The sequence below is a fragment of the Xiphophorus maculatus genome, chromosome 4 (assembly GCF_002775205.1).
Source record: "Xiphophorus maculatus strain JP 163 A chromosome 4, X_maculatus-5.0-male, whole genome shotgun sequence".
Classification (NCBI taxonomy): Eukaryota; Metazoa; Chordata; class Actinopteri; order Cyprinodontiformes; family Poeciliidae; genus Xiphophorus; species Xiphophorus maculatus.
The window spans coordinates 11,667,303-11,686,212 of record NC_036446.1 but is presented as its reverse complement, the minus strand read 5'-3'; the positions used below and the strand labels follow the sequence as shown (position 1 = coordinate 11,686,212).

Genomic DNA, 18,910 nt, shown 5'->3' with positions numbered 1-18,910 from the left:
AATACAAGATTTTCCATATTTGGCATAAGATACAGACATAAACAGGGTAAACATTTATTTTCCTTCTATAATTATAAAATATAAGCTCCCTAAAATAAAAAGCTATTTAAGTTGCAATCTATGTTCAGGAATACTTAAACGGTAATAAAAATGTTTTGCATTGTACTTACTTTCTGTACTTTAAGCAGATATGTGTCATTTACATTCATGACCTTGTCACAACAGAGAAGAGTGAAGTCATGACAGATACTTGACATTACATTACCCCCCTTTAACCATCTCTCTCCATCACACCTTCCTGATCTTTCAATCTTTCCCATCTTTCATCCCTTTGCTTTTAACCTTACTCATCTTTCTTGTGACCTTTACATTCTCCTTTTCCTGTACCTTCTCTCTCTTCTGAATAAGCTTTCCTTTGGGCATCTTCAATTCTATCCTGTATTCAAATACACTCTCTTCTTCTAGTTCTGGTACAAACTTCCCTTACCTTTGGATATTTAAATGCTAGTGAATACAAATATGCAGACTAAAACTCTGGTTTAACTAGTTTACTAGTTAATTGGCGATATACATGTTAAGCTATGTGTTTGGTGAGGCTTTTCTGCCTGAAAAAGCAAAATGCTGCCCCTATTGATGGCCATGTGCAGATGCATCGTGGCCTGCGGTCAGTGGACACCTTTACCACTGAGGCTTTACCAAAGGATGATGGTTACTTGGAGTTGTAGCCACAAACTAAGGAATGAGGCCTTATTTTTATACTAAATTAGTACGTAAAAGCCTTTTGATGTGTGCTCAACATATTCCCTTTCCTCCACGTTCCCTTGGAATACCAGACAAATAACAAAACATAGAAGTCGCCTCGAAGGGCTGAGTGACTTTTCCTGCCAAATGGATGAAAGATGAACAACTAAAGTCACAACAAGTATTGAACAGATGGCTGGCAGCTCTAGAAAGTTTTTCGATTTCAGCGCACAATGTCTTTGTTTTCATGTGGAAGGATTGTAGTTTGTTTTTTGTTTTTTTACTAAATGGGACATTGGTTTTTATGGGATGATCTGAAGGACCTAATTTTGAACCTCACAGTCATGATCGTTTAAAGTTGTGATTGGGTGATTTCTTAAAACATCGGAGCTAATGGACTCACACTGAATTAAATTCTTGAAGGACATGAGATATTGTTGCTTATCAAAAGAATAATTAAGTTGGTACTATGAGTCAATGTGACTGTTAAAATGCTATTTTAATATTCAGGTTTTTAAATTTAACAACATTTTATACAATGGATTTTACTTGATCACAGTGGGGCTTTAATTTGCTCATGACCTGTTGATTCATTTTGTTCACACATTTTATGTGTGTGAAAGGATGGATTATTGAGGTAGAAAAATTGTAATTCAGACGGAGATCCCAACAAATGTGAGAGGAACATGAATACGTTTCTAATTGCCAGTTTTAGGGAAAAGAAATATGTAAAACTTCAGCTGTGACCCTGTGTTTTAGATAAACAAAGCCAGCAGGGTCAAATCTGACAGGATAGGGCATTCAGCAGATAAAGTACTATTCTTACTCTCACATATAGAGAGTATCGTTCTCTCTGTGCATATTGTTCAGAACACTGTCCGGATAATATAAATTGATAATGAAGTGCATCAGTGGAGCATACGGGACATGGACCAATTATGTAATGGCTTGTATGTAATGCATCTGTGTTGCATCCAGTTAGGACAAGAAAACAACTATATCATGCTATGAACTGACCCACTATTGTAAGACTGTTGACAAGTATTTTGTATTGTATAAAACTGAGTGTGACTTTCAATACATTGCCTATTCCTGTCCAGAACTGGTCCTTGAGTGAGCAAGTAAGACCGCTTTGATTCTTGATGATAAATAATCCAAAGAGGAACCAGCTGACTCAAATCTTCCTTAATTAAAACAAATATGCATGTGAAGTTTATTAAATAAATTTACAGCAGTGCTAAGAGCAGTTCAAGTATCATTTTCAGTTAAAAAAAACAAGTGACATTGTTACAGTTTTTAAGATCAATTTCATTTGATCAAAACCAGAGGTTGATAACAGAATTCACTGTATCACAGGATTGACAAATAAGGCAGGCATGAATTTCCCTTTTTGAATTTAATAACAAAAAGTAATGAACGTTTCTGGTATATTCTAATTATTAAGATGAAACTAAGTCTGCAGTTCAGAATGTGCTAGTCCAGCGTTTCCCAATTCCGGTCCTCAGGCCTCCCTGCCCTGCATGTTTTAGGTGTTTCCCTTCTGCTACACACCTGGATTGAATATATGGGTGATCAACAGGTTTCTGCAGCACTTGATGGTCATGCAATCATTTGAATCAGCTGCTCTGGAATAGAGGCACATCTAAAACATGCAGAGCAGGGGGGCCTGAGGACCGGAATTGGGAAACGCTGTGCTAGTCCATACAGATTTTCAGGTATTTTCAATAAAACAGACAAACATGGTCAGAAATTGCTATTATGAATAAATAAATGAATAAATTACCCTGCTTGGTTTTCATAAATACAAAGGGAGATTATGCTAACTTTGTATTTCACTTTCCACACTTTTTCTTCCATCTGTTGCATCCTCTTTATTCTCTTATCAAGAAGCCATTATGACAGCCAAGCTACAGGCGAAAGGAAGTCTAAAACTGTGCTGAAAATGTATTTTTTCACCTGCAATCACCATCAAAACATTTTAAGACTTATGCTTTACTTAAGTGAATCCTGTTTTATAAGTATTACATTACCTGAAAATATTAGGAAAAGACATGTGCTGTGATGCTGGCCTTTATTTAAAAGGAAGACAAATACAGATACCAATTTAGACAAAGTCAGCTCTAAACATGTGAAGTATTCCCTGGCCTTTAGCAGCAAGAGAAAGATCGTTAATCTTCTACAGCTGCATAGAGACACACCCATCCTAAAACTTAATAGAATACATCAATTGCACCAAAACAAAAATATACTGAGGATGTCTGGATACAATCAAAATCTAGCAAAACCATTGGAAAAAGATTTTAGCGGAAGCTATAAGGCAGGGTTGACAGAAAAAATACTGTACCTGCTACACTGAAATATTTTAGGATAGTAAAACATGTCTCGATGACAGTAATAAAAAATATTCAGGCATAAAGGTGGCTGTAAGACAGGTAAAAGAGTCATTTCATATGATTTCATGGAGAGTTTTAGGATGCCTTAAAATATTCAGTTAGTTTTATTTGCATCAAGAGACTTTACTACCAATTTATGTTTATGTAAAATTTATGCATCCTCCTATGGACTGTCATTCCCCATAACCCGCAGCAGAAAGAAGCAGGCACAGAAAATGAAGGAATGAAGCTAAATTATCATTTGAAAACTATATTATGTATTTCCTCTGATTCTTTTTGTTTGTTGATAAAAATTTGTTAAACAGTCTGAAGTGTTTAAGTCTGGGACAAGGCAAAAACTGAAGAAATCTGAAGGGAAATTACACATCTACATATTTGTATGTATTTTATCAGAATAAAAACATATCAGAGATAAGTGCATATAATAAGGTGTGTGTTTTTGGTCCCTGCATGATTCTTCGTGCTAGACAAGATGTTGGCCAAGCATGTCAAATGTACAGCATCTAGTGACACTGCTCATGCTCAGCATGACTTCCTTCAGATTTTCCCACAGGACTTGTGCTACTTCACACTGACAACCACGTTGGAGCCATCAGCAGACAAACCTGAGCAAGCACTATGACAGGTGACCGTGTTGCACATACAGTGCAATCAAAAAAGCTTCTCACAAACACTCATGCATACGAACAGTGCAGCTGCACAAGCACAATGATGTTGTAGATTATAAATCTTCACAGAAACACATACCCAGATATGTTTTTACATCAATGTTTATCACTTAGGAGCTTCATTCAATGATTCATAGCTATAAACAATTAATTACAGTAACAAAGATTATGTCCAAATTTCTGACAGAAATGAACTTTTAGGTTCAACAGCTGACCCTTTTGAACCTAAAACTTTAAGGTAAATATGATATGACAGCCTTCAAGTGTCTACTTTTAAGTTAAAGATAAAGAGGGATTTCACTTTTCAGCTTCAAATTGAATCCAAATCAACAAAAGAATGGCTAAACATAAATTCAAGTTTTGGGTTGGCTAAACAAGAGTCTAGAACTAAACAGGTTTAAAGATGCTTAGCAAGATAGAATGAGGAAATATTACTAACACACACAGGACAAATAGAAATGAAATGTTGAAATGAAACACCTGCACAACCAGGGCATTTTTATATACACCTTTTTCTCCTAAGTCAGTTTTGAGTATTTTTATTGAAGTATAGATTATATAAGTCACATTGCAGGTGAAAAGGGGTTATAAAATGATTAATCATTGCCTCAGTTTTAAAGTCTCAAAAAGCTCAAAATTTAACTTTTGAGAGCTTCTGTAGCTTCTTTTATGTGTCAAATCTGCAGCTCCCATCAGGTTTTGGCACCCAAAGTAACTAACAATTGCAAAAAATATTAGCTGTTTTTACAGAGCTAAAAAAAAAAAAAAAATCAGTCCAAATGATAAAATTAAAACACAAACTCAGAACCATAAAGGATTACAGTAAATCACACTGTGCAAAAGTAAATTTTATGTTGAGGAGAACTCAGCTAGGACTAAGGCCCCACGTTTGGAGGCCTTAGTCCTCGACGCGGACGTCGCGGGTTCGACTCCCGGTCCCGGCGACCTTTGCTGCATGTCTTCCCCCCTCTCGTCGCCCTTTTTCCTGTCTGCCTACTGTCGCAAAAAAATACGAGCCACTAGCGCCGCAAAAACTCTTCGGAGAAAAAAATGGAAAAAAAAAACAAACTCTGAATTTGGTGATTATCCAAGATGGAGTTCAGCTTTAGTATTGCCTATGAGGAACATAGTTTTTTTTGTCATAACTGTGATTTGTTACATTAAGTTGTTGAAATATTGACCAATTTGCAATTTAGAGTTTTATTTATTAGTTCATATTGTTTCATGCCTATTGTTTCTCCTCGCTCTGTCTTAGTAAACAGCGGAGGTTGTGTGTAATCATCTACACAACATAACCTGAATAACTCCAGTCATGTTAGCTCTCTGCTGGCATTAATCAGAGCCTGGCGTATTAATGAGAGCGCGGCAGCTAGCTAATTACACCCATAGATTCTGCAGCAGCCCATTAAATATACAAATGACAGAATTAAAGAGCCCAGCCTCTTCTGATTAATCTTTAAATGGGGAAAAACTAATGATGTCTGTGCAAACTTTCCCTTCACACGTTTCTCCCCCTCTCCTCTCAACGTCAGTGCATAGCAATCAATCATATTAATTAAGGAAAAATAATTTGTATCATTTAACATTTCCCTCTTTCCTGCTCACTTGCTGCAGTACAGTGCACTGTATTAGAGGTGTCTGGAAATTATCCAAGTCTATTTGTTCTTGCATTTATTTATTTTTTCTTTTTTTCTTAAGTATTTGTGTAATGTTTCATCTAACTTCATTAACTGCTGATTGAAGAAATACATCTGGATTAGCAAAAAAATATAAGCAGGACATCTTCCCCATTCCAATTAACCCACTTCATGCCTAAAATGTGAAGAATTACAAAGAGGAAGACAGAGATCCATTTCTATTTAAATGCATTATTTTACAAAGAACAACATATGTCACTCCTAACCGAGACACACAAGGTCGTTAATTCAAATGCAACCAAGAGCAGGAAGTCATACAGCAGGAATATAGATAGGTAAGATGAATGAACTAACAGGCATTTATGGAAACGGGCACTCAGAGGTTATTCATATCACAGCATGGTTACATACTGTTCCGTTTCATCTAAAGTAAGATTCAGTGTGGCCAATCTTGACCTCAAGTACCTTTTCAGGCACTAAGAAACATTTTCAAACATAAGTGAAGGGGTTTAATTTATGGAAACATGCACTCCGATCGCAGTAATTGCACATGGAAAATAACCTATTTGACCAAAAATAATGTTAGCAAAGTGACCATTAAGCAACAGGTGAAAGGGTAAATATTATTACATTTCAAATGGTAGAATTTGTTTTACTTTAAATAGGATTTACCATGCACAATATTGACCCTGCTCAAGGATGAATCCTTAACATGTTTTGGATATAAAACTACCTGCAATAAGAACTAGTAGAAACAACAAATGAATAACAGCCATGGAACAGGGGACAATGTTGACAGAGAAAAATTTTGAGTTTTTTACTTCATAGTCCACAAAAAATTCCAAGGGACCAATGCTACTGATGGAGCCATTGCTTCAAGGCTTGAAAAAGTGTAATTAAATTAGAAAAATTAATTTAAAAAAAGTTTAACTGGCAAAGATTAATAACGTAATGAAAGGTCAAAGCAAAAGACACAAAACTACAGCAATTTAGTAATTATTAAAAAAAGTTACAGTTGTATAGTTATCATTGCTGGAGTTACAAGGTTTCCACGAGATATCAACGATTGACGAGTCTCTCCTCTGTGATCAATTGACTCTCAAGGGGGCATTACACTGCATTACATTCATAATCCAATTTGGCTTTGATTTGTTCGCTCTTCCGTGCGCTTCTATGGGAATAATTGTCTGCAGATGATGCTATTAGTATTGACGGTTGTAAAAGGGCGACGGTTTGAGGACTGCCGACACATTGATGGTCCAGAATAGATCCGGTCTGAAAGTGATTGTCTGATCCATTACCCTTTATGAAGGAGGAGACTGGAGGGGGCAAAGAAGCATGTCTCAATAACAAAAATCATCATCAGTTTGTTGGCAGTGTTCAAAGAAACTGTTTACCTTAGTTCTATAAGGACACAGAAGAGATCAAAAACGTAATTTGCTGATCTGGGAGTATACCAAGCGTACTGAACGATAATCGGGTAAAGTGGAAAAACACAGCAGAATAGTCATTTAGTGTCTAAAATAGAAAATAAATGTACTCCCAGTAGACAAAACAATATGTCTACAAAAATTGAAATTTAATCATGGATTCTTTAGCATAAAACAAATATTAAAATTACTTATAGACAGTGCAAATTATGTTTACAATTAATATAGATAGTAATTAATTTAAAAAAAAAATTAAAAACATGTTTTATGTGGACATCAATAACAACTTTCTCTTTAAGAGGATTAGAAATTAATAAATGGCAATGGAACAGGGACATTATCACTAGGTTTCAGAGACTCTTGTTACCCAAAGATGCAACTTCAATTTTTGACATTTAACATGGTTTAATGTTATCACATAACCTAAACGTTAAAATGTATCTTATATCTCTTTTTGCAGAGACAAATATTACTGGTGATACTTAGTTTGTACAAAAGAGGGAAGCAATCTCAAGTGGCATCAAAGAGCTTTGCATGCTCAAATCCTACTGATTAGTATCAGCAGTCATTAATTATGAGCGTCAGACTGGCTGATGTTCTCAGATGAAGCAGAACATGTTTGGCTGTGCAGCTCAACCCTCTAATGATGCTGGTAAACAGAAAGATAATTGTCCTTTAAGATTGACTGGGGAAGTCATTCTAAAGGAATGTTACTGTATGACAGAAGTTGTGTAAAGACCTGAACATAAAAATACATGTATGTGTATGTAACTGTACTCACAATCTAAAGAACACCAAAATGGTTTTAAAGAGCCGATATTTCGTATTTTTCAAGGCACACAGTGCCATTTTATACTGCAATTAAGTAACTTCAGATGCCATAAAAATGCTGTATATATATAAAAATGACTGAAAATAAATTGGACTTCATAATTGGACATCTTGAAACTGGCCTTGGTCTCTTTAAGAAGCTCCTGCTCTTTCCAACATGCTGCTTTCAGTACAATATCACAACAAAGCTTCTCATAATGCCATTAACAGTACTAAGCAGTGTTGGACTGAGACGTAGTTTGTTTGATAAGCTCGACAGACTTGCAGTTCCACCAGGTGTTTGCTAATTGCTGCTGCTACTAGTCTTTTGGAGCAGTGTGGGGCAAAAGTTCAGCTGGGAATTGCAGCTCCAAGGAGAAGCTTTGGGTAAATAGGTGGAGGACTGTGAGAGCAAGTGCTTCTGCACACCGAGTGGCAGCCACAGGAAATTCAAACATGCATGAAAGAATCAAAGCAACACTCCCGGTATGTTTTTGATGAAGAAATAACATTAAAACAATATAGGAGGTTCAAAAATTTCTATACCCCCCTATAATTTCTTTTTATCATTAAGACTTAAATCCGGACAGAAAACACAAAGGGCAACTCAGGACAAATTGAGGACAATCAGTGCAGAAAAATGACATTATTTTTGTTCAACCAATGCATGTGTGGATTTGTACTATGTCAGAAAAAAATTAAAACATCCAAAAGATTTCTAAATCTCTTAAGACTGGATAGTATAAAAATAAATCTCACTTAAGATGTAGCAAAAATAATTTAGACATAATTCCTTACCTGTAAAGTCAGCGTTATTGGGAAGAGTATTACTGGGAAACTGGTAATAACCATTCCCTGGAAATCTAGTTCCTCTGATAACTGGTTCTTGTGGGTCAGAGAGTGATACGTCTGTTCTCTCCACCTGTAAAAGAGAAAAATATAGTAGTAAGAGTATTAATATAATATACTGTGCAAAATGTATTTTGTAAACTTAAATATTAGTTACTGTTAGTAATTTTATTGTGCCCACAACAGGGATTGTGATTTATCTAAAATGTGTGATATTAAGTTTTACACTGAAAAAAACCCTCCAAAACATTCCCAAGATTTTTGGGAAAATATTTTGTTTAGACTCATGAAACCAAAATCATGAGCTCCATTATATCCAGCATAAAACTAAAGACACCTCAGATGGAGAACATCCTACTGAAATGTCATATTGTGATGACCTGTGTCTGTTTTACTACTTAATAATCTGAACCATTTTGGGGGTCAAGTAGCTCAGTGGTAGAGCAGTTGCACCTTATGCCGGGGCTGCAGTATTCAACACAGTTGTTCCTGGTTTGAATCCTGGCCCCAGGATGCATGTCTTACTGCTCTTCCTCTAGTCCAGCTACTGCTGAAAAGAGGCCACTATTGCCGTAAAAATCTTTAAATCAATAATAAAAAAGACCTGCACAACTTGATGGAACCATAAATTCTGCTCTTTATCAGAAAATGTAGCAAATCAGTTTGCTTATAATTTTTCTGAAGCAGATCAAAAAAACACTTAATGAGGTTGAATTAAAACAACTCTGTAAAAGAAATGTGGGCCAACATTTGACGTATGAGAATGACAGTCAGTTATGAAAAACAATTGATGGCAACTGTTGCCAATAAGCTCTCACTCAGACTTAGAGGATGCTTGACTTTCAACACATGCCAGGTTAGTCTGAATAGCTTTTTCTAAATGAAATCAGGATTTGAAAACTGTTCTTTGTATTTACTCAGATTATATTTCTCCAATATAAAACTTTTGATGATCTGAAACATTTAAGTTAAAAAAAAAAACAAGTAATAAAATAACTGAAAGATCATAGAGAGTTTAGATGTATGAATAAGGAATTCCTTGTAATAAGTGCATTTTCAAGTGGATTAAAATCTCTCAAAATCCGACCATTAAATGGTGTGGTTCTACTAAGCATGTAGAAGAATTTCTAGCACATCTGCCTTCGGATGTGAAATGTGTCACTCAAAATAATAAATGTCTATCATTACAATAAACAGATCATTAAAGTTATTTGAGACTTTCTCTGGAAACCCTGGATATGTGCATTAACTTAACAACACAGGTAAAGACTGTCTAATCAGAATATGTGTCATTAATCTCTGCAGGAACTATTTACAATATCTTATTGTAGACCAAAGAGGGGAAAAAAACTAATTTACATTTATAATAACCAAATAAATAAAGCATCTGATAACTTTTAATTAAACTGTAAACCAGTTATTTTACCTGGTAAAGTGGGCTAGGACCATTAAATTGAACTGGAGGATCCCAGTCTATCTGAATGGTCGTTTCATTTACAGGATGTAATCGAGGTGAAGACAATCCTGTAGGCACTGAAAAAAAGAAGTGGGAGAAAAGATTAATCATGCAAATTGTATATTAATAATTTGAGATCAAAATGTATTTGTTTGCTTTTTTCCTCCATCAATAGTCCCCAGATGACTTGTGCCAGGGCCAGAATTAGACAGCCTGTATACTTATTGTAGGTTAAATGTCTAAAATGGTCTGTGTAAAAAGATGTTAATAACATGCGAAATGTGACAAAGGTGGACATGTGTATATGTTTGTATAAGAAGGCTACTGAAAAGAAAAAGTTAAAAAAATAAAATAAATGAATAATGTGAGATCAAATGGGATTTTGTTCAGATGATTGAGTTTGTCTCCCTGAAACAGCATTTTTAAGCAAAATTTTATTTAAATTCAAAAACATTCTGACAAACTTTGCTGTCGTAGTTAACCAAAAATGTTTGCCATTCTATTTTAATTAGTCATGATATTTAAATGGATTTTATTCCCCTCACACAGTCCAGCATTGACAAAAGTAATGTTTTCATGCATGAAGCATCCATTTAATTTTCCTCCTTCACTTTAAATGTTAAATTAAATGTCCCTTTGAAACATAGCAGCCAGTACACAGGCCATAATTTTATCGTGCATCATAAATAAATCAGCTGCAGACCGACTTGATATAGGGAGAGGTAGAATAATGGAGAGAGAAACATGTCATGTCATGGACTGGTATAGGGGTGGGATAGATGTGTGTACATTAAGTGTCATTCCATCACTGTTTCAGTGTTCGTTTCAGTAATTGTTTAAATGGCCTGTGGTGAGAGTAAATTAGCTCAGTGTGACAGATGTGGACCATGGTTGGTGTGAGTGGTAATAGAGCACTTAAAAGGGAAGTGGATAGCTCGTTTTAGACACCTCATCTAGGCACATCCAGCAATAAATTACTGCAAACCAATAGCAAACCAGTCCATTGATATGGAGCTATGGCAATAGACAATATAGATGTGGCAACAGGCAACTTGCTCAGAACAGTAGAGAGCAGTTTTTCTTTTCGTAAAGGTAAAAACTCTATGCAATATTAATAAAAAGACGTTAGTGTTTAAGTAGAACATGAAGGTCAGCTTTAAGGAATTAAAACCAACAGTTTTTGTAAATAAGATAATACAGGCCACTTACTGGATTTTTTGTGAAACCCTCAATCTTGTGGCTTGAAGATTTGATCAAATTAAACCTTAGCAAGCACACCAACTCACATATTCAAGAACCATGCAAAAGCATTTGTTATCAAGGCACAAGAAGTCAATAGTCATGCAGGTCATGTTTCTTTACAACACAAATTAAAAATATATCAGACAAAATTAAACTAGACGAAGCAGTCTGTCCACTCTTTAGTGTCACTTTCTGTAGTTGAGGCAATGTAACGAAAAAGCTCACATTTGTTGGACAAGTGGTCCAATAGAATGCAAAAGTCTACTTTTACTATTAAATATGCGCTATTCTACTACTTCACCACAGACACCCTAACACACACAAAATAATTTAGGCAGAGAAGGTGAGAATGTTGATGAACCAGTAAAACAGAGCAACGTTAGCTTTGCTGACCTGGATCTCAGTTCTCAGTTCTGTTATTTTACATTGTACCAGATTTGCTGGCCCTCTTAGGGTTTAAGGTCCAATTTTAGGCAAAGTAAGTGGCCTTTTCTTACCTTTTTTCCATGTCAAAGAACACAGAAATCACAACAACAGAAGATAAACATGTGCAAGTGGAGGCATATAATTAAGTGAAGGATTGATATTGATCATATAAGATCACAAATCTTTGTGTTTTCCAAATCAATCGTCTAGTAACGTGTTACAAAATGGTGATGCAATATTTGGCTATATTTTTGCTGACCATTTCAGTGCTCATTGATTCAAGTAATCATACACACCACAGGATAAGAAACAAAATACAAAATGACAGAGCAGAGAGTTAAATTACCAAACTAGAGCAGAGATATGTTCACTTTAGAGGTGGTCTGTGGGTTGTCCTTGACTGTTCCCATCATTCTTCTTCTCTGCCTCTCTGATATTTTCTTGGTCTGCCACTTCTGGGCATAACAAAAACTGTTCCTGTGGTCTTCCGTTTCCTTACTATGTTGCTCACAGTGGAAACTGACAGTTTAAATCTCTGAGATAACTTTTTGTATCCTTCCCCCTAAACAACTATGTTGGACAATCTTTGTTTTCAGTTCATTTAAGAGTTGTTTTAAGGTGCCCATGATGCCACTCTTCAGAAGAGATTCAGATTGGAGAACAACTTGCAACTGGCCACCTTAAATACCTTTTCTCATGATTGGATACACCTGGCTATGAATTTCAAAGCCTAATGAAGTTACCAAACCAATTTTGTTTTCCGTATGTCAGTGAAAAATAGTTAGGAGTATTCAAATCAATAAAACGATAAGGGTACCCAAATTTTTGCACCTGTCCAATTTTGTTTTAATGCATATTGCACATTTTTTGTTAGTACAATAAACCTCAATTCAATACTGAAACATTACTGTGTCCATCAGTTATTAGATATATCAAACTGAAATAGCTGTTGCAAACACCCAAATATTTAGAAATAAAAATAAGATTAATAGGGGTGCCCAAACGTTTTCATTCGACTGTATGTATATATATGTGTAGTCATTTATGTTGCTATTATATTTCCTTGTTGGTCAACTAAAATTTTCCTCAGTACTACGGCACTGACATTTCGATGAAACTCACATGTCTTCCTATGAGTTAACTAAAACACCTGCAGTAAGCTAACTGTTCACCTGAAAACTTGATTTTAGTTGTCAACATGGTAATGAACCAGTTAAATCATGGAAAGGCTCCCATGAGGGGGTGTCCAGGCATGTTTCCTGTTTTTACAGTGGCTGCCATGTCTTAACAGGCTCTTAGCAGACAGCTACACCATGCACATAAGTACACCACTTATTGACATTGTGATCCCTTGCCTTGCATATTTCTTTTCTCAGGAAGGGCCTCAGGCCAATTATGCATAAATCAATAAAGTTCCTGTTCTGTTGAGTGGTGTTACAACGTAAGCGTGTATATGTGTATGTCTCTCTGTGTGTATGTCTTGTAGAACAAGCAGTTATGGATGTAGGATACATAAAACATCACAATCAGTCCCTGATTAGCCACTTACTTTACAATGTAATCAATAACTTTGCAGGGAGACACACCATCGAAACCATGGCAAATGCATCAACACACATCGACGGAGATCTCCTTCCTTGTCTCATTATGTCCGCCACCATGTGTGCTCAAACATTTAGTCGTGTGCTTCGGTGTAATTCCAGCGGTTTCACAGATGTCGTCTCCTCACTTACAGCAGATGGTAACTGACTCTAATGGTCCAGGCTTATGTAAGGGACATTTATCAGTGCATCTGCAGCATGCTCGAGTACGTCTTACCAGACACACAACTCAGTGAGAGGATAAATCTCACCAGAACATCGTGAGATTCAGGAGATCTCACGATGCTAAAATGACAAAATTTTCAAGCAACTTACAGTTGTATATAGAAACCTAAATATTATATTTTGACACTAACTTAACGTTTCATATTCCAATACTGTTCATATAAGTAATAAAATTAATTTCACACTGATTTGGCTTTAATTTAAGAGCTAAAATAAAAAGGTATAAGGTACCATGACTTCTGCTATAACAATCCCCAAACACCCAGAGAAGAAGCACATAGTATATAGACTATTATGATAAAAGACATAGTAACAAATAAGAAAGCAAACTCTACCGAACAGCATGCCATTATCATTTCTTACAGTGGAATCAAGGGACATCTTTGGCGTAAGATGAAAAAAAAAACTGTGGCAACAGATGTGGCTGTTAAAAATATATTGAATGAGTCAACTGGGTACAATATGCCATATTGAATTGTACAGTATTACAGTCAAGAGAAGTCTTTGGAAATCACTTGAAATAAACACTGTCACTGTGTCAACAGATGTAGCCATTAAAAATACATTTAAACAGCCGACCAATTACAAAGCAAGACATCTTTCATTGCTCTACACATGAGGGATCAACACAGAAATATTTGCAGTGTAGCTCTTAAACATGTGTTGAAAGGTTGAAATCTCTGAGCAAGTATTTTCTTTAATCAGTTTTGCATGCATTGTGTGTTTACCTGAAACTGTTATCTTTGTTTAAAAGACAGCATAATCAGAAAGCTTAGAAATCCTAAGATAACAGATGGAAATGTGTGTCGTGGGAACAAGTTCTCATACTGCTATTTGCTATCAGTGAATAAGACAAATAAAGCCAGAATTAAAATGTGAACTGCAAAAAAATGGAGGATTGTTGCAGATTATAGATGGACAATCTAATGAAGTCACTAAAAACAATCTTACGTCTGTGTGTCGATTCTGGAACCATTTAAATGCTGTACAGGCTATTAATCTACAGAGAAGAACCAGAGAGACAAAGTATGTGTGTTTCTCTAACTCCGTGTGTGTCTGATTCATGACCAGCAGGAAGTGTGTGCTACGCCACATTTTTCTCTTTGTAATTAACAGTAAATTGTTTTTACTGCTGGCACCATAATATCCCCTCTGGTTAGCATGACCAATGCTGTCACCACTCAAGCATGCAATGACTGACTGCTCTTCCTAATGTGCTTGAGCGTGCCGATGGGAAGCTTTGTTACACTACATGATATCATTACTATATAACATGAAATACTTTTGTCAATATCAATGTTAACTTTTTGAGCTGCTATGTATTTGTGTTTTTGTTTGCACTATTTAAATTTGTTTGCACCTCAGCCAAACTCATTCTGCAAGATGTTGGCAAGCTTCTCTGGTATTATATGCCTTCAAAGTTCCTCCCACTGTTTTAACACATCCTTAAGTGATTCGCTAGTGACAGCAAACAAGAATTACATACTGTTGGATATTGGATTCACTAAACATATCTGACAATACTGAATGTTTAAAAACTGAGTTAGCTGTAGATTCATCCAAAAACATCAACTGTGGCATACTGATCTAATAAAACTCTGTGATAGGCGATATCAAATTTAAAAGTGTTGCAAGTCGATTGGCAGATTGGTTGTTTTAGTCCAATCTGAAGTGTGAGGAGTGTCATGATTAGGTGGTTGTAGGTGGTGAGGATGAAGTGGAGGACCGAGGTGGGTGAGTAGTGGTGATGGTTTAATGATGAAAAAAGGACAAAAATCCAGGCAGCACAGAGGAGCAAAAGCTAGGAGCTTTTAGTAGTATTTTACTACTAAAATACCACTAGTATTTTTTAATACCGTCACAAAATAGTGACAGTATTAATAAATATGTAGAAATCATATTGTTAAAGTAACACACTACTGACTTAAAATAAATTTGACTTGTCATTTGATGCCTTGAAATTGGGACTCTGTCTATTCTTTCCAGCGCTACACCTTCAAAACATCCTCACAACAAAGTTTTGTCATGATACCGTTAACAACTGTAAGGAGCGTTGGACTAAGAAATGGTTTGTACTAAAAACTCAGCATACTCGCAGTTCCACCAGATGTTTTCTAATTGCTGCTACCTCTAGTCTGGAGGAGGTGAGTGGGGGAGGTTAACTCTGTGAGGCAGAAGCATCAACTGGAGACTGCAGTTTTGAGGAAATATGCAGCACTTTGTGAGAACAAGTGTTTAGGCACCACAAATGGCTGCCACAGGAGATTCCTCAAACATGAATGAAAGAATCAAAGCAGCACTACAGGTATGTTTTTTTACTGAGGGAACCACGTTATAACATGAAATAAAGTTCAAAAATGTTTATTTTACATAATAACCCCCTTTAAGAGCCCATCTTTTCCTTTGTCAGTGTAGAAAGGAACGAACCCTTAAGTATGCAACAGAAAATATAATTAAGCTTGTGTCAAGGCATCTTTTTGTTGTACCTGCTGGTAAGGTCTGCCCTGTGCTTGGCAGACTTGTAACACAACCCATTCTTGTGCACAGTGCAACCGTGAAGTTGTAAATGTGGTATGGCTTCAGTCCTTCTACAATGTGAACAGGCCATGATGATGCTTCCATCCTACGCAAGACCTGAAAACAAGATAAATATTTAGAATCAAAAGATCATACATAATGACAGCTAAGAGAATAACCATTCAAAAAATAAATATTTTTTTTTTTTTACATTTGGACTAAAAAAGACATGTTTTAACCATCATATCTAATATTTTTCATTGAAGAGCTCACCTGACTTATGACTGGAGGAGCATAGGGGTTGGTGGTTTGCTCAGTTACTAAGTTGATTCTGTACTCTGTGACTTGTCCCCTCGCAATGATGCCGTAGCCCTCAGTAGTGTTCCACGTTACGTTGAGGGTGGAGGATGACAGTGCAGACACATCTGGAGGAGCAACAAACTCAGGGGCTGAAAATGGACACAATAACATTTCAACCATAAGTTGTAGCAAAGTAACCGGACAAGAAGGGAAGAAAAAGGCAGAAGAAAAACACAGAGACCAAACATCTCATATTCTCTACCTTTGAAGTATACAGTAAGAGATCACTTAAAAGTATCAGTTACTCTGATTTTACATTTTATAATTATATGTTTGAGTAAAATTAACATTCTATGAATTACTGACAATATGACTCCGAAAATCCAAGCAAAAATTTAGTATTTATTTGCAGAAAAAGAGAAATGGTCAAAATAACGACCTCAAATACTGCAAAGAAAACAAGTTCATATTCATTTAGAAACAACAATACTAATGTTTTAACTCAGGAATAATTCAGAAATCAATATTTGGGGGAATAACCAGGAGGTTCTCAATTTTTTATAGAGCTGTATGTTATGTTCTGTCAGTATTTTATAGTTTAAATAGGATATTACATTATCTTTTTTTTTACTGAAAATTCAGTAATTTCATTATATATACACAACATGAGAAATTTCTAGCAAAGATAACATGGACAAATCATTCTTATGTGAACTCAGTGGTTCTGAGTCTTGTGCAATTCTATGGTTGTGATAACCACAATTACACGACAGATTAGAGAGGGAAATTCTTTATTTCACCATTGATGGCATCAAACTGTGAAATATGCTATGAAATGTGATTTATGGTCAACATAACCACTGTCATATCTCTGCCTTCCACCCTGCATATGTATGTGCTAAAACCCTGGCACACATTTCACATCTAAAATCGTGTTATCACATGCTTGTTATCCAGACACACAGCTGAGAGTGATGTTGGAGGCAATCATTTAGTCTTAATGAGCCATATCATCTCTTTGAAATTCAAATACCTTAATGAGTTCCCCCTCCCCCACATGCACTTTTTATTTCCCTTTCCATTTTTTTCAATCAATCTGACAGTTACCCTTGTTTCTTTTTTTTTTGTCTTTTTGTTGAATTTCTTAACTATTACCTTATTTCATTTAGTAAGCAGATGACTTCTCCATAATTTACACCTACTGATGCATATCTAGCGGAAATTTCTCGTGGTCTGGCTTCTTTCTGAGTTGTTACATTAAGGTGGTGTAAAGAAGAGGCTCACATTGGAGAATTTATTTCTTATCTGGACCAGGAATATGTTCTCACACTGTGCTTTCTCACAAATCAGCAAGTGTTCATGACCTTCTTCTGTCAAGAGAGAAACTTCTGCTTGGACATATTTCCAACTTGTAGAGTCTATACATAGTCATCTATCATCACAAGGTCAAACTTGATGCCAAAATATTACTCAGATCAGTACTGAGCTAACAGTTAGCTGGTAGATTTACCTGCTGAGGTAAAGAAACTTAGCAGTTGTAATGAGGATATTTTTAAAACCATTTATGAAACATGGTTTCTAAATAACAAATGAAAAAAAGACTGTAAATGTATTTGCCTTCCACCCATTTTGTATACTACATGGAAATCAATCATTATGTTTCATGTCTATTTTACATATTGCTCTGTTATGTCTACACAGGGAAAGCGAGCCCATTGATCTTCAATATTAGAAAGTTACAGCAGTGGATACAAACCTCCCTCCAAGGTGTGTGCTGTGGTCCATTCTGATGTGACATTTCCAGCACTGTTGACACTTACAACTCTTAGTTGATAGGCTGAAAATGCCTGCATACCCTCTATAATGGTACTACTTTCAGGAGGGGACAATGTAGTCTTTTTGGTTGAATTTTGTTCTGGGAGCACGCTTGGATCCAGCCAACCAGAGCTGGAGAAAACTCTTGTCTCGGAGGTAAATGCTGATACATTCTTTGACTCCAGTGGTCCACGGAGAAAGAGCTCATACTTGGTGATAATACCTGTGCCAGGAAAAAAGGAAAATCAAATCAGTATATGAAACATGAGTAATAATGACGTTATGCTTCCAAAAATTAAGATTTAGTTAATTAGTTTCTATGCTGCCTGAACAATCACAATACAGTCATACAGCAACAATCTTCAGTCAGAGGATACTTCATTACAAAACTGACTGCTAACCAGAGAGCCTTCCTGTCCACCACCATCCACTAGTTTTTGAAGATACTTAAGATTCTTGGATGATAAAAAATAAAAAGGCTACTTTTATTCTTCTCCATCCACACCATCTTAACCAGTAAAATTTCAAGGTTGGCAAAGACAATAGTACTGAATTTGGCTCAGAGAAATAAAAGAGAGACGACTTGTTTTTAAACCAATAATAGATAAAGGTGCAACAAGAAAAACAACAACTAATGTGAGTTCAGGGCACAGTTGGGAGGGAAATGATCAATAAGAGCAAAAAGACAAGAGATGAAAACAGGGAGAAACTCAGGTTTTACAGCTTTGTTTGACACTGAGCCTTAGAGCTACTACAAAGCTCTCTGGATTTACCAAAGACACTCTCAGTTCAGTGTGTAT

At 35.9% G+C, this 18,910-nt stretch overlaps 1 protein-coding gene across 1 annotated transcript in view; it reads right to left on the bottom strand.

Annotated features, from left to right (window-relative positions):
* The window catches only part of ush2a (usherin), a 198,485-nt gene that overhangs the window by 133,230 nt on the left and 46,345 nt on the right, over positions 1–18,910 (bottom strand). The window contains exons 24-28 of the mRNA XM_023332326.1: positions 18,052–18,333; positions 16,269–16,444; positions 15,965–16,112; positions 9,955–10,061; positions 8,478–8,601 (exon numbers count right to left, since the gene is read on the bottom strand). Coding sequence (XP_023188094.1) covers positions 8,478–8,601; positions 9,955–10,061; positions 15,965–16,112; positions 16,269–16,444; positions 18,052–18,333 — 837 coding nt within the window. The remainder of the gene's footprint in view (positions 1–8,477; positions 8,602–9,954; positions 10,062–15,964; positions 16,113–16,268; positions 16,445–18,051; positions 18,334–18,910) is intronic.